Source organism: Alternaria ventricosa (assembly GCF_023758065.1).
Source record: "Alternaria ventricosa strain BMP 2768 chromosome Unknown scaffold_6, whole genome shotgun sequence".
Taxonomy (NCBI): Eukaryota; Fungi; Ascomycota; class Dothideomycetes; order Pleosporales; family Pleosporaceae; genus Alternaria; species Alternaria ventricosa.
This window is the reverse complement of record NW_026055686.1, coordinates 409,457-434,975: the sequence shown is the minus strand read 5'-3', so window position 1 is coordinate 434,975 and position 25,519 is coordinate 409,457. Positions and strand designations below refer to the sequence as shown.

General features: G+C 53.2%; 6 protein-coding genes across 6 annotated transcripts; 3 read left to right on the top strand and 3 right to left on the bottom strand.

The window, feature by feature from the left end:
* Positions 1 to 35: 35 nt before the first annotated feature.
* Positions 36 to 2,273, bottom strand: J4E93_004229 (uncharacterized protein; the record flags this gene model as incomplete). The annotated part of the gene is made up of 2 exons (XM_049342157.1): positions 36 to 1,825; positions 1,886 to 2,273. The coding sequence occupies 2 exons, from the start codon at positions 2,271 to 2,273 to the stop codon at positions 36 to 38; spliced, it is 2,178 nt and encodes a 725-aa protein (XP_049200309.1).
* An 829-nt stretch (positions 2,274 to 3,102) lies between these two features.
* Positions 3,103 to 4,899, top strand: SLP1 (Glycosylated integral ER membrane protein; the record flags this gene model as incomplete). Its single annotated transcript, XM_049342156.1, has 1 exon — positions 3,103 to 4,899. One exon carries the CDS (start codon positions 3,103 to 3,105, stop codon positions 4,897 to 4,899), a length of 1,797 nt encoding a protein of 598 aa, XP_049200308.1.
* A 1,660-nt stretch (positions 4,900 to 6,559) lies between these two features.
* J4E93_004227 (uncharacterized protein) lies at positions 6,560 to 7,322 on the bottom strand (the record flags this gene model as incomplete). Its single annotated transcript, XM_049342155.1, has 2 exons — positions 6,560 to 6,679; positions 6,744 to 7,322. 2 exons carry the CDS (start codon positions 7,320 to 7,322, stop codon positions 6,560 to 6,562), a joined length of 699 nt encoding a protein of 232 aa, XP_049200307.1.
* Positions 7,323 to 11,565: 4,243 nt separating this feature from the next.
* J4E93_004226 (uncharacterized protein) lies at positions 11,566 to 14,004 on the top strand (the record flags this gene model as incomplete). The annotated part of the gene is made up of 6 exons (XM_049342154.1): positions 11,566 to 11,684; positions 11,743 to 11,854; positions 11,908 to 12,024; positions 12,079 to 12,174; positions 12,231 to 12,483; positions 12,530 to 14,004. 6 exons carry the CDS (start codon positions 11,566 to 11,568, stop codon positions 14,002 to 14,004), a joined length of 2,172 nt encoding a protein of 723 aa, XP_049200306.1.
* Positions 14,005 to 15,255: 1,251 nt separating this feature from the next.
* On the bottom strand, positions 15,256 to 16,674 carry J4E93_004225 (uncharacterized protein; the record flags this gene model as incomplete). The annotated part of the gene is made up of 1 exon (XM_049342153.1): positions 15,256 to 16,674. One exon carries the CDS (start codon positions 16,672 to 16,674, stop codon positions 15,256 to 15,258), a length of 1,419 nt encoding a protein of 472 aa, XP_049200305.1.
* A 1,217-nt stretch (positions 16,675 to 17,891) lies between these two features.
* Positions 17,892 to 19,099, top strand: MCR1 (NADH-cytochrome b5 reductase; the record flags this gene model as incomplete). Its single annotated transcript, XM_049342152.1, has 4 exons — positions 17,892 to 17,936; positions 18,011 to 18,335; positions 18,388 to 18,593; positions 18,656 to 19,099. 4 exons carry the CDS (start codon positions 17,892 to 17,894, stop codon positions 19,097 to 19,099), a joined length of 1,020 nt encoding a protein of 339 aa, XP_049200304.1.
* Positions 19,100 to 25,519: the final 6,420 nt, after the last annotated feature.

Genomic DNA, 25,519 nt, shown 5'->3' with positions numbered 1-25,519 from the left:
TAAAGTCGCATGAAAAAGAGAGCTCAACCGCTGAATTAGTTGACATCCATGCCATCATCCTCCACTTCGTCCTCTCCGTCGTCCTCGCCTGCCGTGAGGACGCCTGCGCTACCCAAACTGCGTTTGCGGTTGCTGCCGCCGAAAGAGCGACCAGTGATTTGGCTGAGGAGATCCAGATCCTCTCCACCGACGATGCGCGCTTCTGGGGTAGCTTCACAGCTGAGCTCGATCAAGCTCGCCGGGCTGAGACTACGGTAGCCCGCTGTGCGGACGACTCTGCCAAAGTTCTGCATGCAGAATGTAGCCGCTCGCTGCTTGAGCCAGTCTTCTCCAGCAGTAGCAGCACGCTCCCAGATTATGGCTGCGTGCTCAATGTCGAGCTCCCGACCCAAGCGGTTGACGCAGAGTAGGCGAAGACGGGGCATGTCGTAGATGTTGGACATGACAAGCATGCCTGCTACGTCGTTCAGGCTGGGTCCATTCTGAGGGTTTGGCGCAATGCTATCCGTATACAGATAAAACAGGAACGCCCGAACTGCTGAATACGGTTCGGGAATGTGCATCTTCTTCGAGTGGAACTCTGCCATCTGAGCACTCCATAGACGGGCAAAATGGGGCCAGCGAGCATGGAGAATGAGCTTGTGAACGTGGATCGGCCGCGATACTGGGCTCACGGTTGTTGACGAGCCGTTGGGATCTGGCACGGCAACATCCACGTAGTCATCATCATCGGGATCGGCCGTGATGATAAAATCTGCGCCGCTGCCGCTCTCGGGTGGTTGATCAAAAGTTAGGGAAAGATCCGCACCAATACCGGTAAGGTGCGAAGACACATTCGCATCGGAAGAAGGCATCATCTTTGAGCGCGTGTCGGAGGCCAGCTCGTTGCCCAGGATGCCATACTTCCGAAGATCGATGGCGAGGACATCACTTAGATACTCGCCGTTATGGTTCCCGTCATTCGCCGACTCGATCGGGCTGCCTAGAAGCCAGGCATGTGTTCCTTCGGGGTTTGTTGTGCAGTAGTGCCAGCGGTAGTTGGGGCTGTAAAGGTCCTTCCCGTCGGCAAGCTTCTGCCATCGCAGTGTATCTAGCTCTAGACTGGACAAACTTGTCTCGCAGCTCAACTCTGCCGGGGTAACGAAATCGAGCATGCAACCGGATGAAAAGATGTGGAAATGCGTGCCCGCCGCTTGAGATGGTAGGTTCGGACTGGAGTGAAATTTGAGGGATGAGATGGAACCAGGCGCAACGTAGGGTGAGCGACTTGAACCCATGCCATGATATGACTGGACGCTCGAGTTTGCAGTATAACCACTGCTTCCGGTCGCAAGTTGACCAGACGCTGGTACAGGGTAGCGATGTCGGGACGAGATGAGTTGCCGGTCGCCTGTTCCATACTTCATGGCGTGATCGAACTCTGGGCTACCGCGGAGATCGAGCCACCAGATCTCATTGCTCTTCTCCATCTCGTCATTGATGCCACCAAAAATCCAGATGCGACCGTTCCAGATCCAGCTGGCGTGATCGTAACGAGGAACGAACCTCCATGTCCGGGACCACGTCCACGTCTTGAGGTCGAGATAGCAAATGTCGTCTAGTACACTATCATGCCCAGTCTGGCCACCGCTGATATATAGCTTATCGTCGTATATGACGGCCGAATGCCGAGCGCGACCGCGAGGTATTGGGCCATGGAGTTCGGGCTGCGTCCAGTGAGCGGTCTTCAGGTCGAACACAATGACGTCGGCGAGATGTTGACGGTGCTCATTCTCACCGCCGAAGACGAGCAGTTTGCTCCCCTGCCAGAGACATGCAGTATGTCCTAAAGCGCTATGTTAGTTGCGACGGAAGTAGCATTGGTAATAGAGCGGTGAGCACGTACCCATTCGTACGCCCGGAATGTCCCCGTAGTTGTCGACCAGATTCCATTGTCGAGTGACGAGGTTGAGGCGAAGGACGTGGTTGTAGACCTCATCGGTATACTGGTCGAAGCCTCCAAAGGCGTAGATCTGATCATCGCCAACATAAGTGACAGAGGCATTGACCAGGCAGGCGGGCTTGGCGCCGATTGTCGAAATCATTTTCGGTTTGTAGCCTTCGACGGCTGATCTGCGACTCCGAACGGGGCTCGCAGACATGAGGAAAGTGTTGTTGGCAGAGCTGGCGGATCCCGGTGTATTCGAGTGGGAGTGGCTGGGCGAGGGTGTAGAGGTGACGGCGGGGTTGAGGATGTTGGACGGGAAAGCGGATCGAGCGGATGTTTGTGCCATGGATAGTGAGCGGTGAAGAGCGTGATCTGGTTCTTGGTAGAAGCCCCGGTGGGCAGAGGTGGCCTTTGTCTAGGCTGGGAGAATGTTTGACGGAGGAAGTTGAGTTGGCTGGCCGTGCATATTGCCGCCCGTCACCGCCCGAGGCTGGAAAGCGGAAGCGCCGACCCACGACGACTCAGCCCTGTGCCCGACACGGACAGCGCGAGCCACTCCGATATTTGGCCACTCGACAGCTGCAGCAGATTAATGCACCACGGCAGATGCTAGAATATGCGATCAGTGAGTGGCTGTGCAGTGATGATGGACTGAGAGACTGCTCAAATGCGTCGCAGTATGGCACGAGAGCAGACGCTATAAAGCCATCGCCATCATGCATGCAGCGGTAAAAGCAAGGCCATGCAGGCGGCGGCATCGACGCGACAACGATGCATGCGGCTTCACAAACCGGATAGACTACGATGCCGGCGAGGGTCGAGCACCGTCATGTGATGTCATGCGTCCTGGTCGTCCGGCCAGCCTCGCGCAGGGTCCCGTCCTCGTTACCTGGTCGACGCAAGCGTAAACAAAGGATACTTAAACGCCCCCATACCTGCCACTCTGCATATCCACTACCACGCACTCTACCATCCGCACTGCCCTGCATCTTCTTCTCCAGAGCGCGAATCACTCAATTACTTTCGAATCAATACTTCACAGCATCGATTACAGCATTGTCTAATACTAATCCTTACACCATATAGCAGAAACCAACCCACATACTGTATGCCACCACGTCCTGTTTACTAAGAATCCAACTAACCCTAGTCCAGTAGGAGACTAGCTAGCAGTCATGGCAAGCACCGCAGTCTGCGTGACTCCGGTCAAGAAGCGCTCTGCCGTCTTCAACACCCGCACCGCCGGCGGTCGGATGCCACTGACGCCCTCTCCCCGCACCCCGCGCACCCAGACTCCCGATGTGCAGGCACACGAGTCAATCCATGGCAACGACTTCAAGTCGCGCATACAGCGCTCTGTCACCAAGACGACGCGAGACTCCCCCAAGTCCAACATTGCTCGCTCCCACACACACACTCCCCGCCGGTTAGAACTCGGTGTCTCAGAATGGGCCCTCACTGGATCCGGCACCACCGCCACCACCAAGGCCAAGAAGGAGAAGAAGGAGGCGGCTGCCATCCGTGCTCGCCCCACCAAGACGCGCATTGCCTACAACGCCGCCGACCGCTTCATCCCCAACCGGACTGCAAGCGAAGCTATCCGCAGCGTTGGTGCCAGCAAGCTCGACGCTGAACAGCGCCCCAAGTCAAGCTCCAAGAAGGAGGGCTCGACCGTGCTGGCCAACGCCGCAAGTGCTTTCGATCTCGGTGGCCGTGGTTCAGAGGAGGATGTCACACTGTCCCTCGAGGGTCTGAGCCTTGAGGACGACGAGGAAGAGAGCCGATCACGCTCCAAGCCGGCTCCTAGCCAGGCTGCATACCAGTCCACACTTGCCTCAGCATGTGGCATCAACACAAACACTCGCATTCTTGCTTTCAAGCCTGCGCCGCCCGAGTCGTCCAAGCCCATCGACCTTCGCTCCCAGTACAACCGTCCTCTCAAGCCCAGCAGCAGCGTCAACGCACAGAGCCGCCGTCGCATCCCGTCAGCACCCGAGCGCGTCCTTGATGCTCCCGGTCTTGTCGACGACTACTACCTCAACCTTCTCGACTGGTCTTCCGGCAACCAGGTCGCTATCGGTCTTGAGCGCTCAGTCTACGTCTGGTCAGCTGACTCTGGGTCGGTCGCCTCTCTCCTCGAGTGCCCCGCCGATACCTACATCTCTTCCGTCAAGTGGTCCGGCGACGGTGCCTACGTTGGTGTCGGTCTCGGCACGGGTGAGGTTCAGATCTGGGACGTTGAGGAGCAGACCAAGCTCCGCAGCATGTTCGGTCACGAGACCCGCGTTGGCGTTATGGGATGGAACAAGCACATCCTCTCCACCGGTGCCCGTTCCGGCCTTGTCTACAACCACGACGTCCGCGTCGCTCAACACAAGATCGCCGAGCTCGTCTCGCACACTGGAGAGGTCTGCGGTCTTGAGTGGCGTGCCGACGGTGCCCAGCTTGCCACTGGTGCCAACGACAACATGGTCAACATCTGGGATGCGCGCGCGCTTGCCGCCCCCAAGTTCACCAAGACCAACCACCGCGCTGCCGTCAAGGCCGTCTCATGGTGCCCATGGCAATCCAACCTGCTTGCCACCGGCGGTGGTTCCAACGACCGTCAAATCTACTTCTGGAACACCACCACTGGTGCCCGCATCAACCACATCCCCACCGACTCCCAAGTCACCAGCCTCCGCTGGAGCACCCACTACAAGGAGATTGTCAGCACTGGTGGCTTCCCCGACAACAGCCTGAGCATCTGGAGCTACCCCTCCGGTGTCAAGAACATGGAGGTCCCCGCTCACGAGTCTCGTGTTCTCCACAGCTGCCTCAGCCCTGATGGTCAGATGCTCGCCACCGCTGCTGCCGACGAGTCTCTCAAGTTCTGGAAGATCTTCGAGAAGAAGCCCGGTCAGCCTTCCGTTGCTGCCGCCGGCTCTGCTTCCATGAAGCCCAGTGCCACTAAGCAGATGACTATCCGCTAAGTTTCTGCATTCGACAACGAAGGAGCTCGTATCCGATAGATATGGGTTGGAGCATCACGCTCTATAAGCATCACACGTGTCTAGCACGGACATCAACTACCGGCTTGCGCAACGGAGCTGGTATCATTCATCCGACTCTACGCGCAACGGTAAGTTGGTAAGTAATCACATCTCGTTTTTGGGTATGTGACGCGATCCTCTCCCTCATCTCACAGGGAAAGGAATCTCCACATCTACCCTCGGAACATCTGTCAAGCGTACAACTGGGTCTCATCATGGCTTTTTTGTCCATTCAGCAAGCGAGGCGTCTCGGAAGCATTGCAAGGCGTTGAAATTAAAGAACTGGCTTTTCGAGCGTCCTATGGACAACGAGGTTCATGATATTTACGAACATTGGGAAAAGACGGACTCGGTCTATTGTCTTTCGAGGGAGTTCTGTATTAGTACATTCACCGCGCCTTGATGCGCTTGGGATTGGGACATTTGGGGGCTTGGGAAGGCGTTCGATCTTGAATAAAATGGAAACATTATAACATTAAAGCATTTTCATGACTTTGCCATGTCTGGTGACTTCCCATATCTCTGCACAATGCAGCGATAATTCCGTCAGGTCGTTTGATAATCTCAGCGACCGAACCATTCGTTGATGAGACGAGTCGTATATTCCACACACCCACCAAGCTCTTCTGTCTCACCTTTCACTCTGGAGTCGAATTGGCACTTCATGTATATAAGCCTTTCTCTACATCTTCAGACCTCCTCAACCCAACCAACGACAACCGAAGCAATCTAACTTTAACCAACATAGTGAGCCACGAACCCCTCCCACTCATGCCAGGCGCATGGCCCTCCGACAACACAAACCCCACCTCCCCTCTAACCTTCACCCTCTCCGACTTCATCTCCGCCGCAAGCATCGCCCAAACCTACATCGAAACCACGCTCCAGCAATCCAAATCGCAGGTCTGGCTCAGCGACACCATGACAAACATGACGCTGTTGACCTACGCCGAGGAACTCGTTGAGGAATCGGTGGCGTATGTTATCTACATCGCTCCCTACATCGGTTTGTATTCAGAAGACCAGTTCCGCCTCCGCTGGCCGATGGGGTCATCGTGTCCTATACTTTGGAGGAAGTAGGTTTACTTCGGGCGATACTACGGTATTCGCGGGAGAAGGGGTTAGATGATAATGCCGTTATGACGCTGCAAACTTTCAAGGAAGGCATGGAGTTATACCGGCTCACAAAGAGTATTCAGGGGCTGGTTGCGTCGTATCTGGAGTTTGGCCATGTGAATGCGAATGACTCACCGCGGATCTCGGAGACGGCTGAGGTGTATGCCCCTGCTTATGTGCATTCTCTGGCTACTGTCGAAGTGGAGACGGCGATGCGAGACGATGTTCGTTGTCCGTTTTGTTGGGGTGCTTTTGGTGCGGGGGAGGGTGGGTGTTGTGGCGGGGTTGTCAAGCAGGTTGCGTGTTGTGGGAAGCGGTTTGGAAGGGACTGTCTTGTTGAGGCTATGTTGGGGAGTCTGCTTTGTCCGAATTGTAGGAGGGAATTTGCGGTTAGGCGCGTTGAGGATGGAGAGAGTGGCTGATGTGCAGGTTGATACAATATACTTGCAGTGTCTTAACATACAAGCTTCTGACGACCGCATGTTCATTTCCAATATCTAATCCATTCGTTTTCCAGGTCCGTCATGCTGTCCTGAAGGATGGCCGCTTGCATCGCTTTCTCATTTGCTTTCGCCATCTCCACGTTTGTTATACCCCAATCAATCTGCACAGATGTTAGTCGTCATCGTAGCCTCTCATGACAACATGCCAGCCGATTCAGTACTCACCGGCGGTGCGCTCCAGCCACTAACAGCCCATTGTGTGCTGCGGATTCTGGCCTGCGACTGCGCAACTATCATCTGATTCCTGTGCATTCTCTCCTGCGCTTTCAACTGATGAATCTCCTGCTTCATACGCCGAAGCTGAATCTCAATTTCTTGCATCTTGTTGTTTCGTGCCATGAGCTTTTGGCGGAAGGTGGAGATGTCGTTTGTACGACTGGCGTCTGTGAAGTAGGACTGGAGACGTGGTGAAAACAGATCACACAGGAAGCCTCCGGTTTTTGCCTCTTGCTCCTCAAGCTGCGCGAGAATCGCTGGTTGGGGTGACTGAGAGTAGAGAGGTTCGATGTGTCTATGGTAACACTCTTCGCAGGCGGTGAACTCCGGAACCGTAGAAGGGAAGCTGTACTGCTTTTGGCCTGAGACCAATTTCCCTTGTTGACAAGCAGGAATAGGGCCCCATGTTTTCACGAAATAGATCAGTGGTGTGATATCTCGTGTCTTCGTTTCAAGAGTACTTTGCGCAACGGCGGCCATTTGATCAACAATCTCAATGCACCGCTGTTGGCCATTTCCCTGCGTCATCAGGTCGCAGGTGGCGAGAAGCCTTTGCCCGTTTGCAATGGGTGCAAATATGCGCTTCAGACAGGGAAAGAGGACGTTTATGTGCGCCACGCAGAATGAACAGGCTGTCATCTCTTCGACCAGCGACCCAGTCTTTGGGTCTTGTAGACAGTACCACGTCCTAATCGCTTCGGGCCTTCCTCCATTCTTGACCACTGGATCTTCCATGTTGAAGTTTGGGCAGATGCCATCCCTGTCAGGATCAATGCTACTGATTTCGCCCAGTAAGCTCAAATCAGGTTGTCCCATTTGGAACAACCACATATAGGCTAGTCTCACCCAAAGGAACGAGAAATCGCAGACAACAGACATCTTAGCTGATTTGGCGGGACCGGCAGATATGAAGGATGCATAGCGAGTGTTGCGGAAGGATGTGTTGTAGCAATCCGGACAAATGTCGAAGTTGGGGATGGCCCTTGGCGATTTGATCTGCAGCCAGTCATTATGCCCTTGTGTGAAGTTTGATCGTTTGCACAACCCAAGTGCTGGGGGTTGTTTGGTCTGCGGGGTTGCTGATTCTGAGGATGGTCGAGGTGGAAGGGGTGGGGGCCGAACGAGAGGCATGACTCGTGCGGGAAGTCACCTTGGTGACTCGAGTATTGTAAGAGCGACTAGTAAGAGACTCGATTGTGAAAAAGAGACCTTTTTACTGCGGAAGACAGCTCACGTTCTTTGCTGTGAGCGCGAATACCTCTAGGCTACACGGTGACTGGTCTGCCGAGGCCTTCAGCTGAAGAGGCTGAAAGTATCTTCCGAATACGATACCGGTGAAAGCTCGCCCCGCAACGAGCGCCCAAATGAGGCCATGAAAGCGCCACAAACGTCGGACCTTCTCGATGCGTTGCGTATCAAATTGAATCGTGCATCGTAGAAGCGAGAGGATCGACAGGCTGCGGCCCATCGGGCTGAGATGGAAAGTATGGTTATCGATAGCAGTCCATGGCTCTAAGTAGTCAGCAAGTATCGCAGCAGTGAATACCAGGTGAAGAGAGCATCAGTTGTAAATCTAATGACTTTGCGAGAAAGTTGTGGCTTGAAGGATGGTGGAAGATGCAAGATCTGGACAAGAGGTGTCTGAGCCGAGCGGCTGGTAACACCACCTCATTGGCTGACATCTCGCTTCCCCTTCACCCATTATCAGGAGTGTAGACGGCTAGGCGACTCTAGCACGAGAAGACTTGTGCCAGATCATATACATTAGACGAGCTTACACTGCCGACGTCGCAATCAGTAAAAGACCGGTCTTGCTGATGGTGCATGGTTTGCATTACCATGCAGCTGGCAAAAAAGGTGACAGAAAGATGGTACGTCTCTGTTTACGAAGTTTCGAGTCGTTGAATATAACTTCGACGCACATGCAGTAGACCCAATCGTTGATTCAGATCATGTAGCGGGAAAGATCATCACACCACGGGTTATACCAATATGCTATCGCGTTTGTTGTAGCTAGGCAGTACTTTTAACGAATAGCTGTAGCGCCAGGTATGTCATCCCCACCGCTGTATTTTACGTACACTCGTAGGGGAGAGCATCTGCCACGCAGTCGCATAAGCGAATGTTGACCGGGGCTTATCACGACGTCTGGCACCATCAGGCGAGACATGTTGTGTGTACACTCGTTGGTGATGGTCAGAGGCGTGCAGTCTTGTTGTCCAAGATGTGGTGCAACATTGAGCCTCCTTGTTGCCGCACAGCGTCAGTCGCACAGGGCTGTACGTTCATTTTGTTTGCCCAAGGCAGACTGTGACAAATCGTGTGTTTGACTCTGAGGCGTTGGTATGCTCGTTTAGGGCTGACGTGCGCCGCAAAGCACCTCATGGGTTGCAGAAGCGCCCGGCACGGGAGGGAGTATTCCAATAGCTAAGCCCCTCGGAGATTTCATGCTGTGGGTAGCTTCACGGGTAGAATGGTGGCTTCGAATTCTTTCATCGTGATTTGCGTTACCTTTTGAGCGGTGAGGACGCCCATGTTGGCCTAAGAAGCCAACATTGGTCTGGTTTAGTATTGAGGAAACGGACACTACGAAGGGTTGATTTTTCGAACGATGCCCAGGACAAGGAAGAGCGCTCGACTGATCCTACTATTGTGTCTTGTGCATCTACTGTAGCAAACCTAAAGCGCCCTTTAGTGTTGGGTACAATTGGGGAAACAATGAGCTGCTTCGTACCAGGCAATCCAGCTGTTGGTGGGATGCACAACACTCAAAAGCCAATATAGCGGCCCTTATCCGAGCAGTTGTAGGTTGAGACATGTGCATGATTGCCATTGTTGGTGGACTGGGCATGAGAATTCCTCTTCCAGCAGGACATCCAGGAATGAATGCCCGCTTTTCGCGTAGCCATCGTACCAGCATCCTGGGATATCGCGTGGCAGTCGCTAGTAAAGATCGCTTTCAGGCCACCCAGTATCATGACTCCGGATGCATCGGACTATCTGAATGCCATTATCCGAATAAGTCTAGATGTCGTTGGTGGTGGGGAGGTTTGCCAAAGAAACGAAGCGAGTAAGCGCCGATAACGTGAGAGCGGGGTCGCTTCGGTTGGGTGTATACACAAAAGCTATCGACGCAGAGTGGGGCACCGAGTATGTTAGACACCTTCTTCAAAGCCATGCCATTGCTCCTCGACTTTTGTAGCGTGCCCTGCGCATTAGATTGTGTTGGGTCCAACGTCGCCGACAGATCCAAGATTTTGCGTAGTTGGCGTCGAAAGGCACGTTCCGATCGGTCGCAGACCTGTGTGCATGAGTTATGCAGGCCGTAGCTGCAGCCTCCTGTCAGTCATCTTAGAGATTGTACCTGTCGGTTAGACAAAGGCCGAAAGAATGTCCTGTGCTCCACGGCGCTTATTAGCAAGCCGCCTTGAGCGCGGCTAATGTCAAACGCGGAAGCGGCGCAGGTCGCACGAAGAAGGACAGCTGGTGCCATTGTCAAGGTGGACATGGACCAGGTAGCTGCTTGTAGGCCAGACTAATGGGATTATTGAAGATACGCGCGGCGTGAGCTGTGGTAGGTTGGTGGGAGAAAAAATTGTATGCTTTCGTGTCCCAGTGGAAAAGTTGGGGATTCGATTGGCCAATCTAAGCATCCGAGCCCACGGTAGCCGGGGGCGCTGATACGCTTGGGGAATCTGGAGATGAACTAGTGGAAGAGCGATACCGATGACGATCCTACAGATTTAGCAAGAAGAGGCTCTTGGGATGCCATGTGTCGACGGACCGTTGCGAGCAGGAAGTCGTCACACTACGCAGGTCTTCATTTGATGCAAGGCCGCCACGTCGATATCGATGGGGCCAGGACTGGAGACAGAGCAAACGGTAGGATGGGCACCGTGACTGTGCCGCACACCAGTGCTGTCTCCAAGCACCTGATGGAGCCTTTTGAGGAAGGGTGCATTAGCGTCTCAAGGAGGCCTGGCCCTAGTCGTCTGCAGCAACGTTCGCCATGCGAGGAACTAATGCTGGGTGAATAGATGATGCCAAGGGGCTGCTTACCTACACCTTGGAGGGCCGCGCAGCCGTTTGTTTTCCGCGGGACGGCATCAGGTAGGACAATGGATCGGAGTGGTTCGCACCAGCAGACGGAAGAGGGAGCCAGGCTGGTAGCGATGGCTGTTCTAGAGGATCCAGTGTCGTGTCTCTGGCACGCACGGCGCGGGATCGCTGACCACGCCCGCCATCTAGCGTGGGTTTGGGCGCTTAAGCTGCAGTGCATCCCTGAAGCTTAGCAGGACCCAGGGCGGCGATTCGTCTGCGGCGCCCAGTGGTGGTGGTGAACGGACAGGTGTTGTAAGCGGGCGTAGTGCACGGGCGGGCGAGCAGTTCGCTGCTGCTGCTAGGTACACGATTGACGCCGTCTGCCGCCTGTCTGCGCTGAGAGTCTCCACCGAGGCAGAGTCGCAGTGTTGAAACAAACAACGACACCTCTCTGCACCAAGCACCTTGAGCCTCTTCCCGGCAGCTGGCCTGCTCTGATAAGCCTCGTCCCGTCCTTCTTTCCTTAGACGCAAGCGCTCGCCCGCCGCCCACCCTTTTCGCGCCTTCCCTTCTGATTCGTGACCCGCCGCTCAGCCTCGCCAACCTCGTCGTCTGAGTGATAGGCAGCCCATCGCGAGACCACCCGCGATTGTTCCTGCCCACCGCAGCGTAGATCCGGCGCAGTCCTGGCGCAGCCTCTGTTGTGCCTTCCTCAAGAACAGCGCGAGGCATGGCAACCGCGACGCAGCTCATGCCGTCACCGAGTGGCCTAAAGTCCATGTCGGCATTCAGCCCCTACACAGACTCGCCCAGCTCACCGGGCACCTTTGCCCACGTCTTCTCAAATAGGTGCGACGCCCTCGCTGCCAGAGCATTGGCGACTGCCCGCTAACATGGACTCCCCAAGATCCTCAGGGCACACTTCCGACCACCTGCAACCACCGCCCAGCCCATACCCGGCGACCGTCGACCCCTCGCCCGTCGACAGCAACGGCACGAGCCATACTGACCACACTGAGGTACGTCGCGTCGTGGGTGGATATACGAACGCGCGGGGCTGACCCCACTACAGATCGAAGACGATGCCCAGGTCAATCACCCAAGTGCAAGCGAAGATGGCATGAGCGATATCAGATCGCCGGGCACTGACGACATAGTGAGCCCGGCGAGCCAGGACGGGCCCGCAAAGGTATCTTATCACCACCTCCACGGCGCCTGCCTGCACTCATCTGACCTGTGACAGCCCCATACCCATAAGCTGAACACCGCCGTGCGCAGGGCTGACTCGGACGATGCCCCGCCGTCTGTCATCCATGCGCCCGACACCTTTAAACAATTCGTGAGTGCCCTTCTGTTATGGTTGCACTACATGGCTGACGTGGGAACCAGAACCAGAACCGGATGACGTCTGGCGGGTCGTCGAGCGCAGACACGTCAGATAACACCGCTGTCGTATCGCCGTCAACGCCTGAAGCCAACATGCTTCCGGATGTCGAGGACAAGCACACATCTTCTGCCTACACTACGCCCATTGATACCGCCGTGTCCAACTCAGTTACCGACCGCAGCACGCCGCGTGCCCAGACAAGACAAGATTTTGAGGAGGACCTGAGACGGCGTAGCGTTCGCAAAAGCGTGAATCTCGCGGGTACGTTTCCGTGCATCTACCAAGGCAAACGCGCTAACATGCACAGATATCGCCGAGTACGACGACCATGCTACCACGGATTCTTCTGCAAGCTCCGTCATCGAACAGGATGACAGCCAGTCATCACAATCGCAAGACGGCGAGTCCATGTCCATCGGCACCCAAACGATGGGCCAGGCGATCCACGGCATCCAAGAGTCGGAGAAGGAAGTGGCTGCTCTGCGAAGCGCACTGGACGAATGCTGGACACTCTGCAACTCGCTGGCCAAATTGAGCCAACACCACAGAACACGCATGTTCCACTATTCCGGTGGAAGCCCTGATATGCAGGAGCATGCATGGAGAACATGTTGGCGGCTTTGCCAGAAGCTCTACGAAAGTAGAGAGGAGAACCCCTCCACGCAGATTCGACCGACACTGGAGCTTTGCCGCGACTTTTGTCAGGCACTATTCGACGTGCGTCAACGCGGCGATGAGGCTTCTGATTCGGTGCTCAGAGTTAGCTTTGAGTTGAACAACCACCTCTACAACGCCCATGATCGCACGCTACCCGAAACATTCCGTGAACGCACCCTGGATTTCTACTTGACGTTATGCCATCGCTTAATGAAGCAGCGTACTTCTCTTCCAGAAGAGACCGATTCATTGCTCCATGCATGCTGGTCACTGGCAGAAATGCTTTTCAGTCTCCGCCAAAACAGCCGGGATGGCAAGCCAGCCGACGAGGAACTGCTGGGCTCGGCAATCCAGGCGTGTTGGGAGTTGTGTGACTTGTTCCGTGAAGGCTGGACGCAGGTGCGGCCTGATCGCGGCACTCCACGACCCACTCAGTATGCCTTCTCGGTCGGTCGCAGTTCCATGACACATCGCTCCCAGACTGCGTATTCAGAGCGGTCTGGGCGATCCTCCAGTGTCAACGAGTCGTATCATTCGGCCATTCAATCGAGAAACGCGACGCCAATGCAGCCAGAGACACCAACAACCATCTTTGATGACCGCGAAGAATTCTCGCCCGCAGACGAGCCCAACGTGCCAAACATACTTGTCCTCGGCCCAGAAGCTGGCATGACACGGACTCATGACCGTTGGTCATCTGCTTCCTCCAACCTTTCCACATACTCTGACGCCTCACAACACACTTCCTCTACCGCCACCGCTGGTCGAGAGGATGCCAATCTGGTCCGCCTGAAAGGGTTGATCATCAAGGCAGCCATCAACACAGGCTATAACCGCCAGATCCCCCTTCCAGACTTTATTCGTGCCTTACCGTCCAACAGCTTCGGCGCCGAGACGTGGCAAAGTCAATTGTTCGAGAGCTACCGAAAACTTGTTCTTGCAGATCCGACCCTACGAAGCGTACACACTCAACCACTCCGCAGGCTGACGGCACTTGAGATTGGACGATCGGTGCAATGGCTGGGCCGCAGTGAGTCATTCAAGTGGCTGCGCGAGCTCTATCGCTTCGTCTTTGGGGCCTATCCTGAAGATACCAGTCAGCGCAACCTCATAATCAACGCCTAACGTACTTTACGCATGGATCTTTTTCGTTTCGGATCTTGGACACTTTTTCAGATCATGGGTGTTATTTGGATGGGCACTTTTCTTCTATTTCCGCCATATACCCCCAACGCTCTCTTCAGTGCGCGTATCATTCGGTCCCAGCATAGTTTCATCGCATGTTGTAGATTACGGATCCTGCATATTCGCTTCTGTGTATACCTTCTTACTATCTCTACCGCTCTCATGACGCCTATTGCCAAGTTTACGACCTTGATACTATATACGAATAATAACCCATTCTTATCGACGTAAGTTCCTTGTTTGCTCTTTGGTTAAAGTGGAATGTTGTCGAATTGTTGAAGCGGTGAGTCCTGCGGGCAAACACCGAGGTGTCTTTTCATTCTCTCCTCTAGGTCGGGCCCCTATGTCGGTCTACCAGGTATCTCAATATAGGCACTGAGTCAGGGAATGAGTGTATTAATAGCGACTAGATTTCTTCCAATAGGCTGTTTAACAGCTCTCAACCAAGTTCAACGCTACTCCATCCCATTCTTCACCTAGGTCCCCATCCACTTCCACCCATGTTTGGCGACTTGTACTTATCCCACTGACCTCCTCCATGCCAGTGATCTGTATCGCGATTTACGCCGCTAGCATGGTCTGTATCATTGAACCATCGAGTGTGAGGGCCTGGCAGAGTGACTTTACCATGGACATCGGGTTCTCTGATGGGGGCGAGACCTAGGCCGTTGTTGGGAAGCTCATGCCGGGGCGTATGACCATATCGCTCAACCAAGCGCTGTTCGCCTCTTTGGGGATACGGGGAGTGGGGCATGGTTTGTTTGGCGTATGTGCTTGTAGGTAACCCTCAAGGATGATAGTGAGATGCAAGGCCGTGGAGTGTTGTGTATGTAGTAGAACGAATAAGTGTTCCTTTTGCTAGCTTAGATGCTTGTGTTGAGCGTGTGGTATGACTTTCCTGTATAATGTGTGAGGTTTTTGGTGAGGTTGTAGCTGCGTGTAGCGGTGGGAACTTTATACCTCGGAGCAGTGATGGAACTTGCACTTGACGGGCCAGAAAGTGTGACAAAAGGTAGGGACAGCGTAGTCCGTATTTTTTGGAGGAACAGCGACATGTACCTATAATCGTACTTCGCGACGGCGTATCGAGGAATGCATAGCTATTTTCAACGTTTGGTCGCATACAGGTACGTCTCTGTCCACCCTTTCCTCTTATTCTTCACAGATACCGCAAACAATGCCACGTACCGCCTATCGTTCACTCTCCGCATCCACCCATTTCTTCTCCTTCTGCTTCTCCTCGCGCATCAACGCACTACCGCAGTCATGAAGACCCCTCGTCAATGCCTTGCGATGCGATTGACTCAGCGATGACAGATTGGCATCCTCAGCGAGTGCCTTCTTGAAGTAGTCTCTCATGTGAAGAAGCTCAGCACCCTGCCAGCTATCATGAAAGAGCCTCTCTCCTTGCCATGGCGGTCGCCGTGCCCGAAAGGCCTTGTCTTTTACTTTCCTCAAGTTAGCCTTCTTGTCTTGCTCAGCGGCAGCTTCCTCAGCTCTTTCAGTAAGCACCTCTTCTTTCTTCTCAGAGTCCGCCTCCAGACCCGCGAACTCCCTTTGGAGCTGATCAACAGTCGCCCAAGAGCTCTTGGAAAGACTGGTGTCATCTTTCTCGTAGCCCTCTGGACTCGCCCAGCATGAGGGCGTGTAGAAACGGGAACTTCGACTGTAAGTGGGGCGGTTGCGGCTTCGCTCTATGACTGTGTGCTCGTGGTGTGACATTGTTGTAGCTGGGGTGTAATCGCAAGGGAGGATAGTAGCTTGCGCGTCGATACTGACCGATTTGCAAGGGGGAGAAGCGGACTGTTGTAGAAAGTCAGCCGCTAAGTTGACTAGAGGCAGCGAGGGAGATATCCTTACTTGTTTTGTGTTCCCTCTGAGTAAGCATTTAGACCTGTTCACGGCTTGTGCGACAGCTATTGTGGTGGCGCTTCTACTGCTTTTGACGATAGTGTCGAAGCGGTTCTTGGGTGTCGACCTTGCATCTGCTAGCCTATTGTTGACTCCTTCCATCTCTTTTAGATTCACCTGATCGACATCCAGCGTTCCGTCGTTGTCTGGCAACGAGATCTGCTGAGATCTCCTCTTCCACCTGCGCTTGACCTTCTCCCAACTGCCATCAGAATCTTCTTCTTCCTGGGGTGTAGGCTCCGAGACAGTCTGAATAGCCGGCGATTGTGATGTCAATTCCACCTCTTTCGAAGCGGGGTATTCCAAATATTGACAGCCGGGCACCTTCCAACATTCGTCTCTTGCTAGTTCCCAAATATACAGTGCCTCGTCGACTCCCCACTCCTCAGCCATGTCGAACTGTTCATCTCGTAGATTCTCCAGGGTCGCAACAAGTCTCCAACAATCGAGTTTTGCCTTCTTCCACCGACCTGTGCAATCCTTGTGTGACATCCAGCCTAGGTCATCGATACCATTCGTACGTAGCTCTGGCCCTGCTTTTGAGGATTCGAAAATACCACCGCGGCGAGCCAACGCATATGTCGCGAACTTTACTTCACCGATGCGAGCCTCTGTGATGCACACTGCGCAGACTGAAATTGCTGAGTCAGGGATAAGATTCGGTGCATAAGTATAGTTGTGCTCGCATGGTTGCTGCATTGATGCTAGTGTGGGAAACTGCGAGGCCATGTCGACGCGATTGGGAACTCTGTGTACCGGCAGTAATGCTGGCTCCGGCCAGTAAGTAAATCGTGTTTCTTCGTGGGGTTCGATTGCGACCAGCGGTCTGAGAGCGACAGTTGATGGTTCGCTTAACGCGTTCTACCGACCCAAAAAGTATGCGAAATGCACTTGTTCATGGATAGGCGCCTAAAGGTGTTCAAGTCCACATCGTTAGAGAAACGCTGTATATTTGTACCGGAGGTTAATAAAGAAAACAGCGAAGAAAGGGTCGTAGTTGAGAGATCTGTGGCAGCCGAAATGACATAGTAGGGTCCGACGGTCACTGTGAGCTGGCTGGACCGAGCTTCTCCCCTTCACTTGTCGCCAGGGTCCAGTCTGTGCCATTAAGGACACGCGGTCTCTACCATTGCAGATCCGACTGCTCGCTGTTTCTACCTTCTATAGGCTTCTGAGGGGCGATGTTCAGAGCGACCAGAGTCGAAAGGTGCGGATTCAGAGGTACTGCGTGAGCAGCTGACCCATTGTGAACAGCATAATGCGACAATGTCAACCTAGTCCGTCCGGTATTGTTAAACATGTAACGCGCCCAGCCTGAACAAATACCGTGCTGATGGCGATTCCGACACAGGCTTCCGCGAACGTGGCGCGACAGGTCCGGGTTACGTATTGGGGTGTATGCGATGTGCCTCGCCATATTGCTTGCATCGCTATTCTCCTGCATAGCCGACAGGATCTCCAGAGGCCTCGTCAGTCAGCAGCTCGTCGCGAGATGCCTAGTGTGTATATTGTTCAGTTGATGCTTAGTGCCGCGCATTGTGTCCATTTCTCAAGGTGCCGAAGAAACATGCTCAATCTGTCGCTGATGGATCCCGGGCGGAGCGGCCTTTCTCGTCCTCTACCATAGCTGTTGTATAGAGTGCCGAATACTGCTGTACGATATGCCGTAGACAGTCTCGGAGACATTCAATTAGGCATGATGAGCGTAGTATAGACTATCGCACGTCTGTTAAAGATATACTGGGAGACGGATGAGTGTTGAGTTCGGACGGGCCGGCAAAGAGCGATGACGTTTACTGCTTGGCGCTAGCGTACGATGAGCTCCGTCGTTAGCACCTGCACCCGGATAACGCTTGTTCTTGCAAACACCTCAATTCTATCCTCATTCCCCTCTTCTCATACCAATTCGTCTCGCCATGTTTGCTAGACAGGTATTCCGCCCAGCCAAGACGCTGCACCAGGTATGCGCTCACATTTCCGTCTGATTTGAGATTACAAATCGCCAATGTCAGTTTTGGAGGTTGACAGAAAATAGCAAGTCCGCCGTTACGCATCTGAGGCGCCCAAGAGCGGCAACAATGGCATCCTCTACACGGGTATCGGCGCTGCCGGTCTCGCCGGTGCCTACTTGTTCATGAGGGGCGGCGACGCGCCGTCAGGGCAGAAGGGCAATGCGCCGCCATCAGAAGAGGCCAACAAGATCCCCTCTTCCACCGGCGCCGTCAAGAAGGCCTTCACTGGAGGCGACCAGGGTTTCGTGTCGCTTGCGCTAGAGAACATCGAAGTCGTCAACCACAACACCAAGAAGCTGCGCTTCAAGCTGCCAGAGGAGGACATGGAGAGCGGTTTGCCTGTCGCATGTATGTCTATCAGCAGAATTTCTCCATCACCGCACATGCTGACTGAACATAGCGGCCGTTATTACCAAGTACAAGGGCCCCGAGATGCAGAAGCCAGTCATCCGACCATACACCCCAATTAGCGACGTGGACCAGAAGGGCTCTGTCGACTTCATCATCAAGGCCTACCCCAACGGCCCCATGTCTCAGCACATGCACAACATGGAGCCAGGCCAACGGCTAGACATCAAGGGACCTATCCCCAAGTTCCAATGGAAGGTACGAGCCTCCTCGATAGCCTAGTTGTGAAACAAGCACTAACATTGAAACCTCTTTCACAGCCCAACATGCACGAGCACATTGCCCTGATCGCTGGTGGCACCGGTATCACACCCATGTGGCAAACCGCACGACACATCTTCCGCAACCCCGAGGACAAGACCAAGGTTACGCTCATCTACGGCAACGTTTCAGAGGAGGACATTCTGTTGAAGCGCGAGTGGGAGGAGTTGGAGAACACATACCCCCAGCGCTTCCGCGCTTTCTACGTTCTGGACAACCCACCGGAGTCATGGCAAGGCGGCAAGGGACACGTTACCAAGGAACTCTTGAAGACTGTTCTGCCTGAGCCCAAGGAAGGCGAGAAGATCAAGCTGTTCGTATGTGGACCACCGGGCATGTACAAGGCTATCAGCGGAGGCAAGAAAAGCCCGTCCGATCAGGGCGAGCTTGACGGAATGCTGAAGGAGCTTGGCTACAGCAAGGACCAGGTCTACAAGTTCTAGACGTGTATAGATATAGAAGTGTACGATACCTGGTAGTATCTACCAATTGAGTAGATTCGCAAGAGCGAATGTAGACATTCAAAGACGCGGTCTTCGGTTGTCACCCAGGCCCAACATCTGCTTCCATTTGGCATCGTGAAGGCAGCAAACGACATCATGGTCAATCTATTCGCCTTACAAATACGCTCAATACAAAGGGAAGAAAGCCATTTCCATCGTACTTGAATGTGTCAGCTTAGCTGACCATAGCATCAGTCAGTCTATTTCCGCTTACAAATGATTGGGTCGGCGCCAGCAACCGTGGGGACCTGCCCTGATCAAATCGTGACGTTTGGAAACAATTCCAGACGGAGGTTGTCTTGCAGACGTAGACAACGCCTGCTGCCGACATTTCCGTGCAACCAGAACCCAAACAAACATCTCTTGTTGCGTAGGCGCCCATTGGTCCAATTCATCGACGACTTGCAACTGTACCACGACCTCCACCTTCCACGAACCAGGCTTACTCAGCACTACTAGCACTGATCCCTCAGGCGACATAGACTGCGAGATGGGTGTGACAATATCCCACACAGCCTTCTCCCCACTATCCATGATATCGACCATCTTCGGCTTCATCTCCTTTACCTTTACGCTCGCCACCTTACTTAAAGTTTCTTGGTCGAATCTAGTGACCTTCAATGCCGCACCACAAGAGATCAAGAATATGTTGTCAAGCCTGAAGCAAGGACTGTTGGAAGAAAGAAGGCATTTGAGAAGAGTGAGAAAGAGACTGAGGAACGTACGGAGAGACGAAAGCCACGGTCCCAGCGCAAGAAGTGATTCCGAAGAGTATTACGGCGGATACGGCAGTGGCAAAACCGGGAACGAGACTCGAAAACGAATCAGACGAGGAAGGGGAGGCGGCAAACGAAGGACCATGCACTTCGACCGCGACATGCAGAGTATGCGCTCAAGCGGCGAAGAAGAAGCATTGAGTGTGATGCGCGTCACCATCCGTGACCTCATTCAAAAGTTCCGAGATCTCGAGTATCCCTTTCTGAAACCAGAACACCAGTCCCAGGACTCGGCGCAATGGTCCACTCAATCTACACCTCTTCCATCTGAAAAGTCGCCATACGCAGCGCAATACTACCCGCACTCCGATGACGATGAATCTCCTCCAGCTAGGCACATGCGCAATAGTAACCGTCTGGGTTTGGAATACGCCAACTGCGATCTTCATCATCGTTGGTTGTGGGTGCGGAGGAAGGCTGATGTGATTAACCTTAGTACGGTGTTAAGTAGAGTGGAGGGTAGGCGGACGGCGCATGAAGTGGGCCAGGTGTTTAGTATGGTGTCAAATATTGGGAGAGATGTTGAAGATTTGAGGGGGGTGCTTGAAGGGGTGGAGGCTAGGTTGAATAGAGTTGTGGGGGTTAGACGCGTGGATTGAGATAAGAGAGGATTGGAAGGGACTGTGTTGGAGGGATAAGGGTACGTAGGGCGGGTGTACCATGGTAGACACATTCGCTTCAAACGACCTGTCCCATACGGGTTTCGCGCACATTAGATCACTCACCCCGCCATTCAACGACTGATATCCTCCATAAGATATTCGCCTTCCCCCGGCTTCGCATCTACCAAAGCCTAGGAATGCAACTTCAAGGATCGAGAAGATCAAGCCAAATCGTCGCCATGGACAATACCCGGAGTCCTCCACCACCCTACTCATCGACTCTCGGTCATTCATCCCACTATACCACCCCTACCCCCAGCACCAGATATTCCAGTACCCCAGCAGAACTTAGAGGAAGTGCCATTCGCGTAGCATACTGGCTTGCGCACGAAGGCGCTGGACCAAATGGCCATGATGAGGTATACGCTCAAGAAGACTCTGGATCACAGGACGGACATGATGGCGATGGTCCCGAAGGCGAGTATGAGTTTTTGGACGGCGAGCGCTCGGATGGTGGAGTGCGTGTATCAAATGCATACATCGAGAATAACGAAGACGCACGTGGTTTCGAGATTGAACGGCGGAACGGCCTTGAACCGCACGGTACCCTTGACAAGACGATTGAACTCAGAGAAGGCGAGAGCGAAATTCTACGTGTTGGTTCCGGACAAACACCGAGTCGACAAATACATCCACTCGCAACATGCGCTCGCATACTACCGAAGTTGCCTTGTCGCCGCAAGAAACGAACCTGGTCAATGTGCATCAAACACCTCCTCGGCATGAACCCTGGTTTCTGTCCCGGAGCTATCGCTTTACGCCGTGATGGAAGCAAAGATCTCTTCTGGGATCAAGAGGATCAACACAAATGTTCATACTGTGGCCTCTCAGTCAAGTTGTTCTATCCCAGGTCTTACACTCAAGACCGGCCAGCTCATCAAGGACTCTCATGTTCCTTTGTGCTTGAATCGCATTTGCCAGCTAGCACAAAAAATGGAATTGAAAGGCGAAGTTGTTTGATATGTTGGGAATACGAGGGTATATGGGCCGGAGCCATGGACGAAGAGCAATGGGGAAAGCATATGAGGCGCCACTTTGAAGAAGATGGATACTGGGTATGTGGTTTCGAGGATGACAGAAGCTACATGGTGGACAGAGACGACTGTAAAGCGAAGAACTGTAAGGCGGTGCACAGCTAAGTTGAGGTTATGTCGTGTCACTTGATTGAGAGCATGAACTCTGGAAGGGCAAGGGCACGTCAGCTCATGGTAAAACTGAAGATTCAAGAGCCTATATGAATGCTAGCCTACCTACATTGCATGTTCTTATGCTGATGTAGTCTGCAGACCTGTTCCGTCTTTTTTCGTGCACAAGATTGAGGCGTGCTTTGGCATATATAACTTGTATGTCTAGCCTCAAAATGCTGATTTTTATCGTTATAGAGGCTGTAACAAGGCTTCCTTCGCGTCCTCTCTATCTCTACACAATGTCACATTGTTCTACCCAACCTCCGCTATACATCTTCACGAATACCAACGACTGCGTTCACTGCACAACCGCCTACAATACATTCGTTCCGCGTCCAACGCTCTTCACCAACAATGCGGCATATAAAGTATTTCGCAACACCTCCTCCTTACTCTCTACGCTCCAGCATCCAAAGCAAAACTCTACTACTATACCCAAGCCAACCAGTCAACACAACACAACACAGTACCCTCAAGCCCTATTACCCAGCAACCCCAATAAACATGCCACGCGACTCCTACGAAGACCTGATAGGGGAAATGGAGTACTTCAAGCGATTCCAACAAGATCAACGGTTTCGTTACAGCGGACAGCAAGACTTTCCTCGGGGACCTCTGCCTGGTCCGCGATCGCAGTTTCCTGGCTTATTCCCCCCCGGCTCATCATCGTATGGGCCAAGAGGTTACCCTGGGGGAGGCGGACAGGGATATGGGTGGAGCGCATCGGGGAGATGGTTAGGGCCTGGACCTCCGAGGTAGATGGGAAGTCGAGGGGTAACACTGAATGTGATGTGCTTCACGTGTTTGCAGGCTTTGCTAGGAGAGCGGAAAGGAAGAAGGCGCGGGGGTGTTCTGTAATGTGATGATATCAAACTATCTCAGCTTATGCTTCTCACGTTCTCGAAACTCGCTTCTACTGTGAGTTTATATGTATGTGGTGATCGTTCTCTACTCCGCTTGTCCGGGTGCCTCAGAAGTATTCAATACCTATAGTCATCCTCAACCCGTTATCTTAGTGTTGCGAGGTTGCTACCTCGTCTTATTAGTTCACTCTGCTATTAGTGATATTGAAGCAAGGGAGACACGTTGTTTAATATTGAGCAAACGTACTTCCAACAGTCAAGCACTGTATACAGCTTCATTGAATATTCCGACGTGTCCGTACGAAAACAAGGCACCGTGTCAAGTACTGTTTGAAGCAGCCCTTGATGACCTGACCCGAGTGCGTGAAGAGCTACCAGCATACATACGGCTACAAGATAACAGCACACCTTCCGCCAGCAGTGGTTGCGATTCTCATGCGCACTGCAATATTGAATGAAGACAGGCATATATATCGCCGCTGCGATGCTTTTCTAACCTTCTTCATATCGCAATCCACAGTACACAAAGCAAGCAACCAAGCCAGCATACAACTTACTCCATCGACCAAAGCCTCATTACTCATACCCAGAAAGCAACCACACATAGCGACACCAAACTCACATTCAGCCACAGTACGCCTACCTTCCCAGGTAGCCTTCCAGCGACCAAAAAATGCCCATCAACCCTTATGAAGGCCGAGCTGCTTATCCCCGCCACAACCTGAGTGAAATGCCAAGGCAGGGTCTCAGACTTCCTCCCATGATGCCGGGATTCCGAGGGGATAGAGGAGACTTTAACGGGTCGAGACGACTACCCCGTATGAACACGCGGGGCCAGATATGGGTGAGAGATGACAGGAGCATCATGAACGGTCGTTGGAATTATGGTTGGAGGTGATGGAGTGATGGACTGTGAGGAGGCAGGAAGAGGAGAAAGGAATGAGTTCTGGACGTGTGGTGAACCGAGGAGGAGAATGTATTCAACTTAGCTTGAATGAGTTTATACACACCTGCATTATCTAAATGTCTACCTTTACGTGCTTCGAATCTACTGATCCTGTCTCACCAAAATATCGCGTTGTATCTATTCTAAGAGCTGCCTGTTCAAACCCAAGTTGCCAACAAAGCGGCCCTCGGTGATTTCAATAAGAGGCGTGTAGAGCTGTTAACATACACATAGCTGCGACATACCTCCTGCGAGCAGTCGTCACAGTCCTCTTCCATGCTGCGGTATTGAAGAAGCTAGGCGTATAAAACGGCGCGGCGATGTTTCTCTTACCTCTCTCATACCACAGTCCACAGTCCATAGTCCACGATACCCAAAGCAAGCCACTAAGCATTCATACAGGTCCCTTGATCTACCAAAGCCTTCTACACCATACCCCATCCCTAAACAACACCTACAGATAACTACCACCAAACAGCCATCAGGCTTCAACACAAACATCTCGCAATCGAAAATGCGAGGCTCAAACCGATTCGACTATCGAAACGACAGACTATTTGAAATGCCAAGGAATGGCTTCAGACTTGCTCCCATTATGCCAGAAGGGGGAGATCGCAGATATTACACCGGTGACCCGCAGCGGAGACGACTACCCAGCGTAAATCCGCGGGGCCAAATATATGGTAGCACTTATTACGGCGGGCCCAAGTATTGGAATTGAGAGGCTGATGGATCGAGGGATTGAGGCCTCGTGAGGAAACGGGGAGAAGAGATAGTGATGAGTGTTGGACGTGTGGGATACTGCGGAGAGAAGAGTACGTGCAACTAAGCTTAGGAGAGTATACACCTACTCTCTAAATATTTACTTCCTCGTGCTTCTGAAACGATGTTCCCTTCTGGCCTATATGTCGTGGTCTGTTTTCCAGAAAGCTGCCTGTCCATTCATTAGTCGCCATTTACCCCTTCCGAGCTCATCTTTGCAGCTAGGTATTTGCTGGTGTTGTACAACTGTTGTACGAAGACACCACAGACAACGTCAGGTCATACGCGGCCGCATCTCACTCAGCAAACTACGCGCGTTCCTTTCCTCAATATCAGAGTGCATTCAGACTCCCTTGCAACTGCTCAGGCAGCTGAAACGATGCGAAACCTCGTCCGCCAAGTACCCAAGACACGTCCTGCTCATTCGTATCGGCGCGTAACGAAGAAGTGCGGGATAATGCGACGGCCCACTATACGACCGTTAATGTATCCGTACGGACCGTCTCAATCTGAACGAGGGCATTCTCCGCGTTAGCGAAAGCGGAGAAGAAGATGACGTCGTTGAGCAAAAAAACCATTGAGAGCGTCGTTCGGTAGAAAATCGCATCGCAGGGTCTGCTCCGCCTAGACTGCAAAAGAGCGCGAGTCCATGCATCCCTGCTCGTTCTGCCTCCACACCCTTCCAGATCGGTATACCACCGCGGATGCTGGGAATACCACATGCCATGCGCCAGAAAAGCACTCTCATTCCAACTCAAGATCAACAACATCACGCGCCCACTGCCACGACGGCATCATGCATTCTCTCGCACACCCTCACACGCATACACAACACCCACCGCCACAGCTAGCGGTAATAATCGGCAGCAGCCGGTTCCAACCTCCGCCAAGAAGACCCTTTGTGGCTAAAGGCCCCCCTTCGCACCATCGCGGCATTTTAGCAGCGAGCTTGGCAATAAGCTTAACAAGTTGTGCATGTGGCTCGTGATGTCTTGTGGATTTCTTGGTCTTGGCCTAGAGTGTCTGTCCTGCGGGAAAGAGGGTCTTGCGCAAGCGTGTGCAGGATAGGTACGTCATTGAAGGATTGCGATGGAGGCGATTGGGGAAAGGCGGAGATTGGATTAGGGATGGGGTTCTTGAGCCTTGACGGAAAGAGGTGAGGAG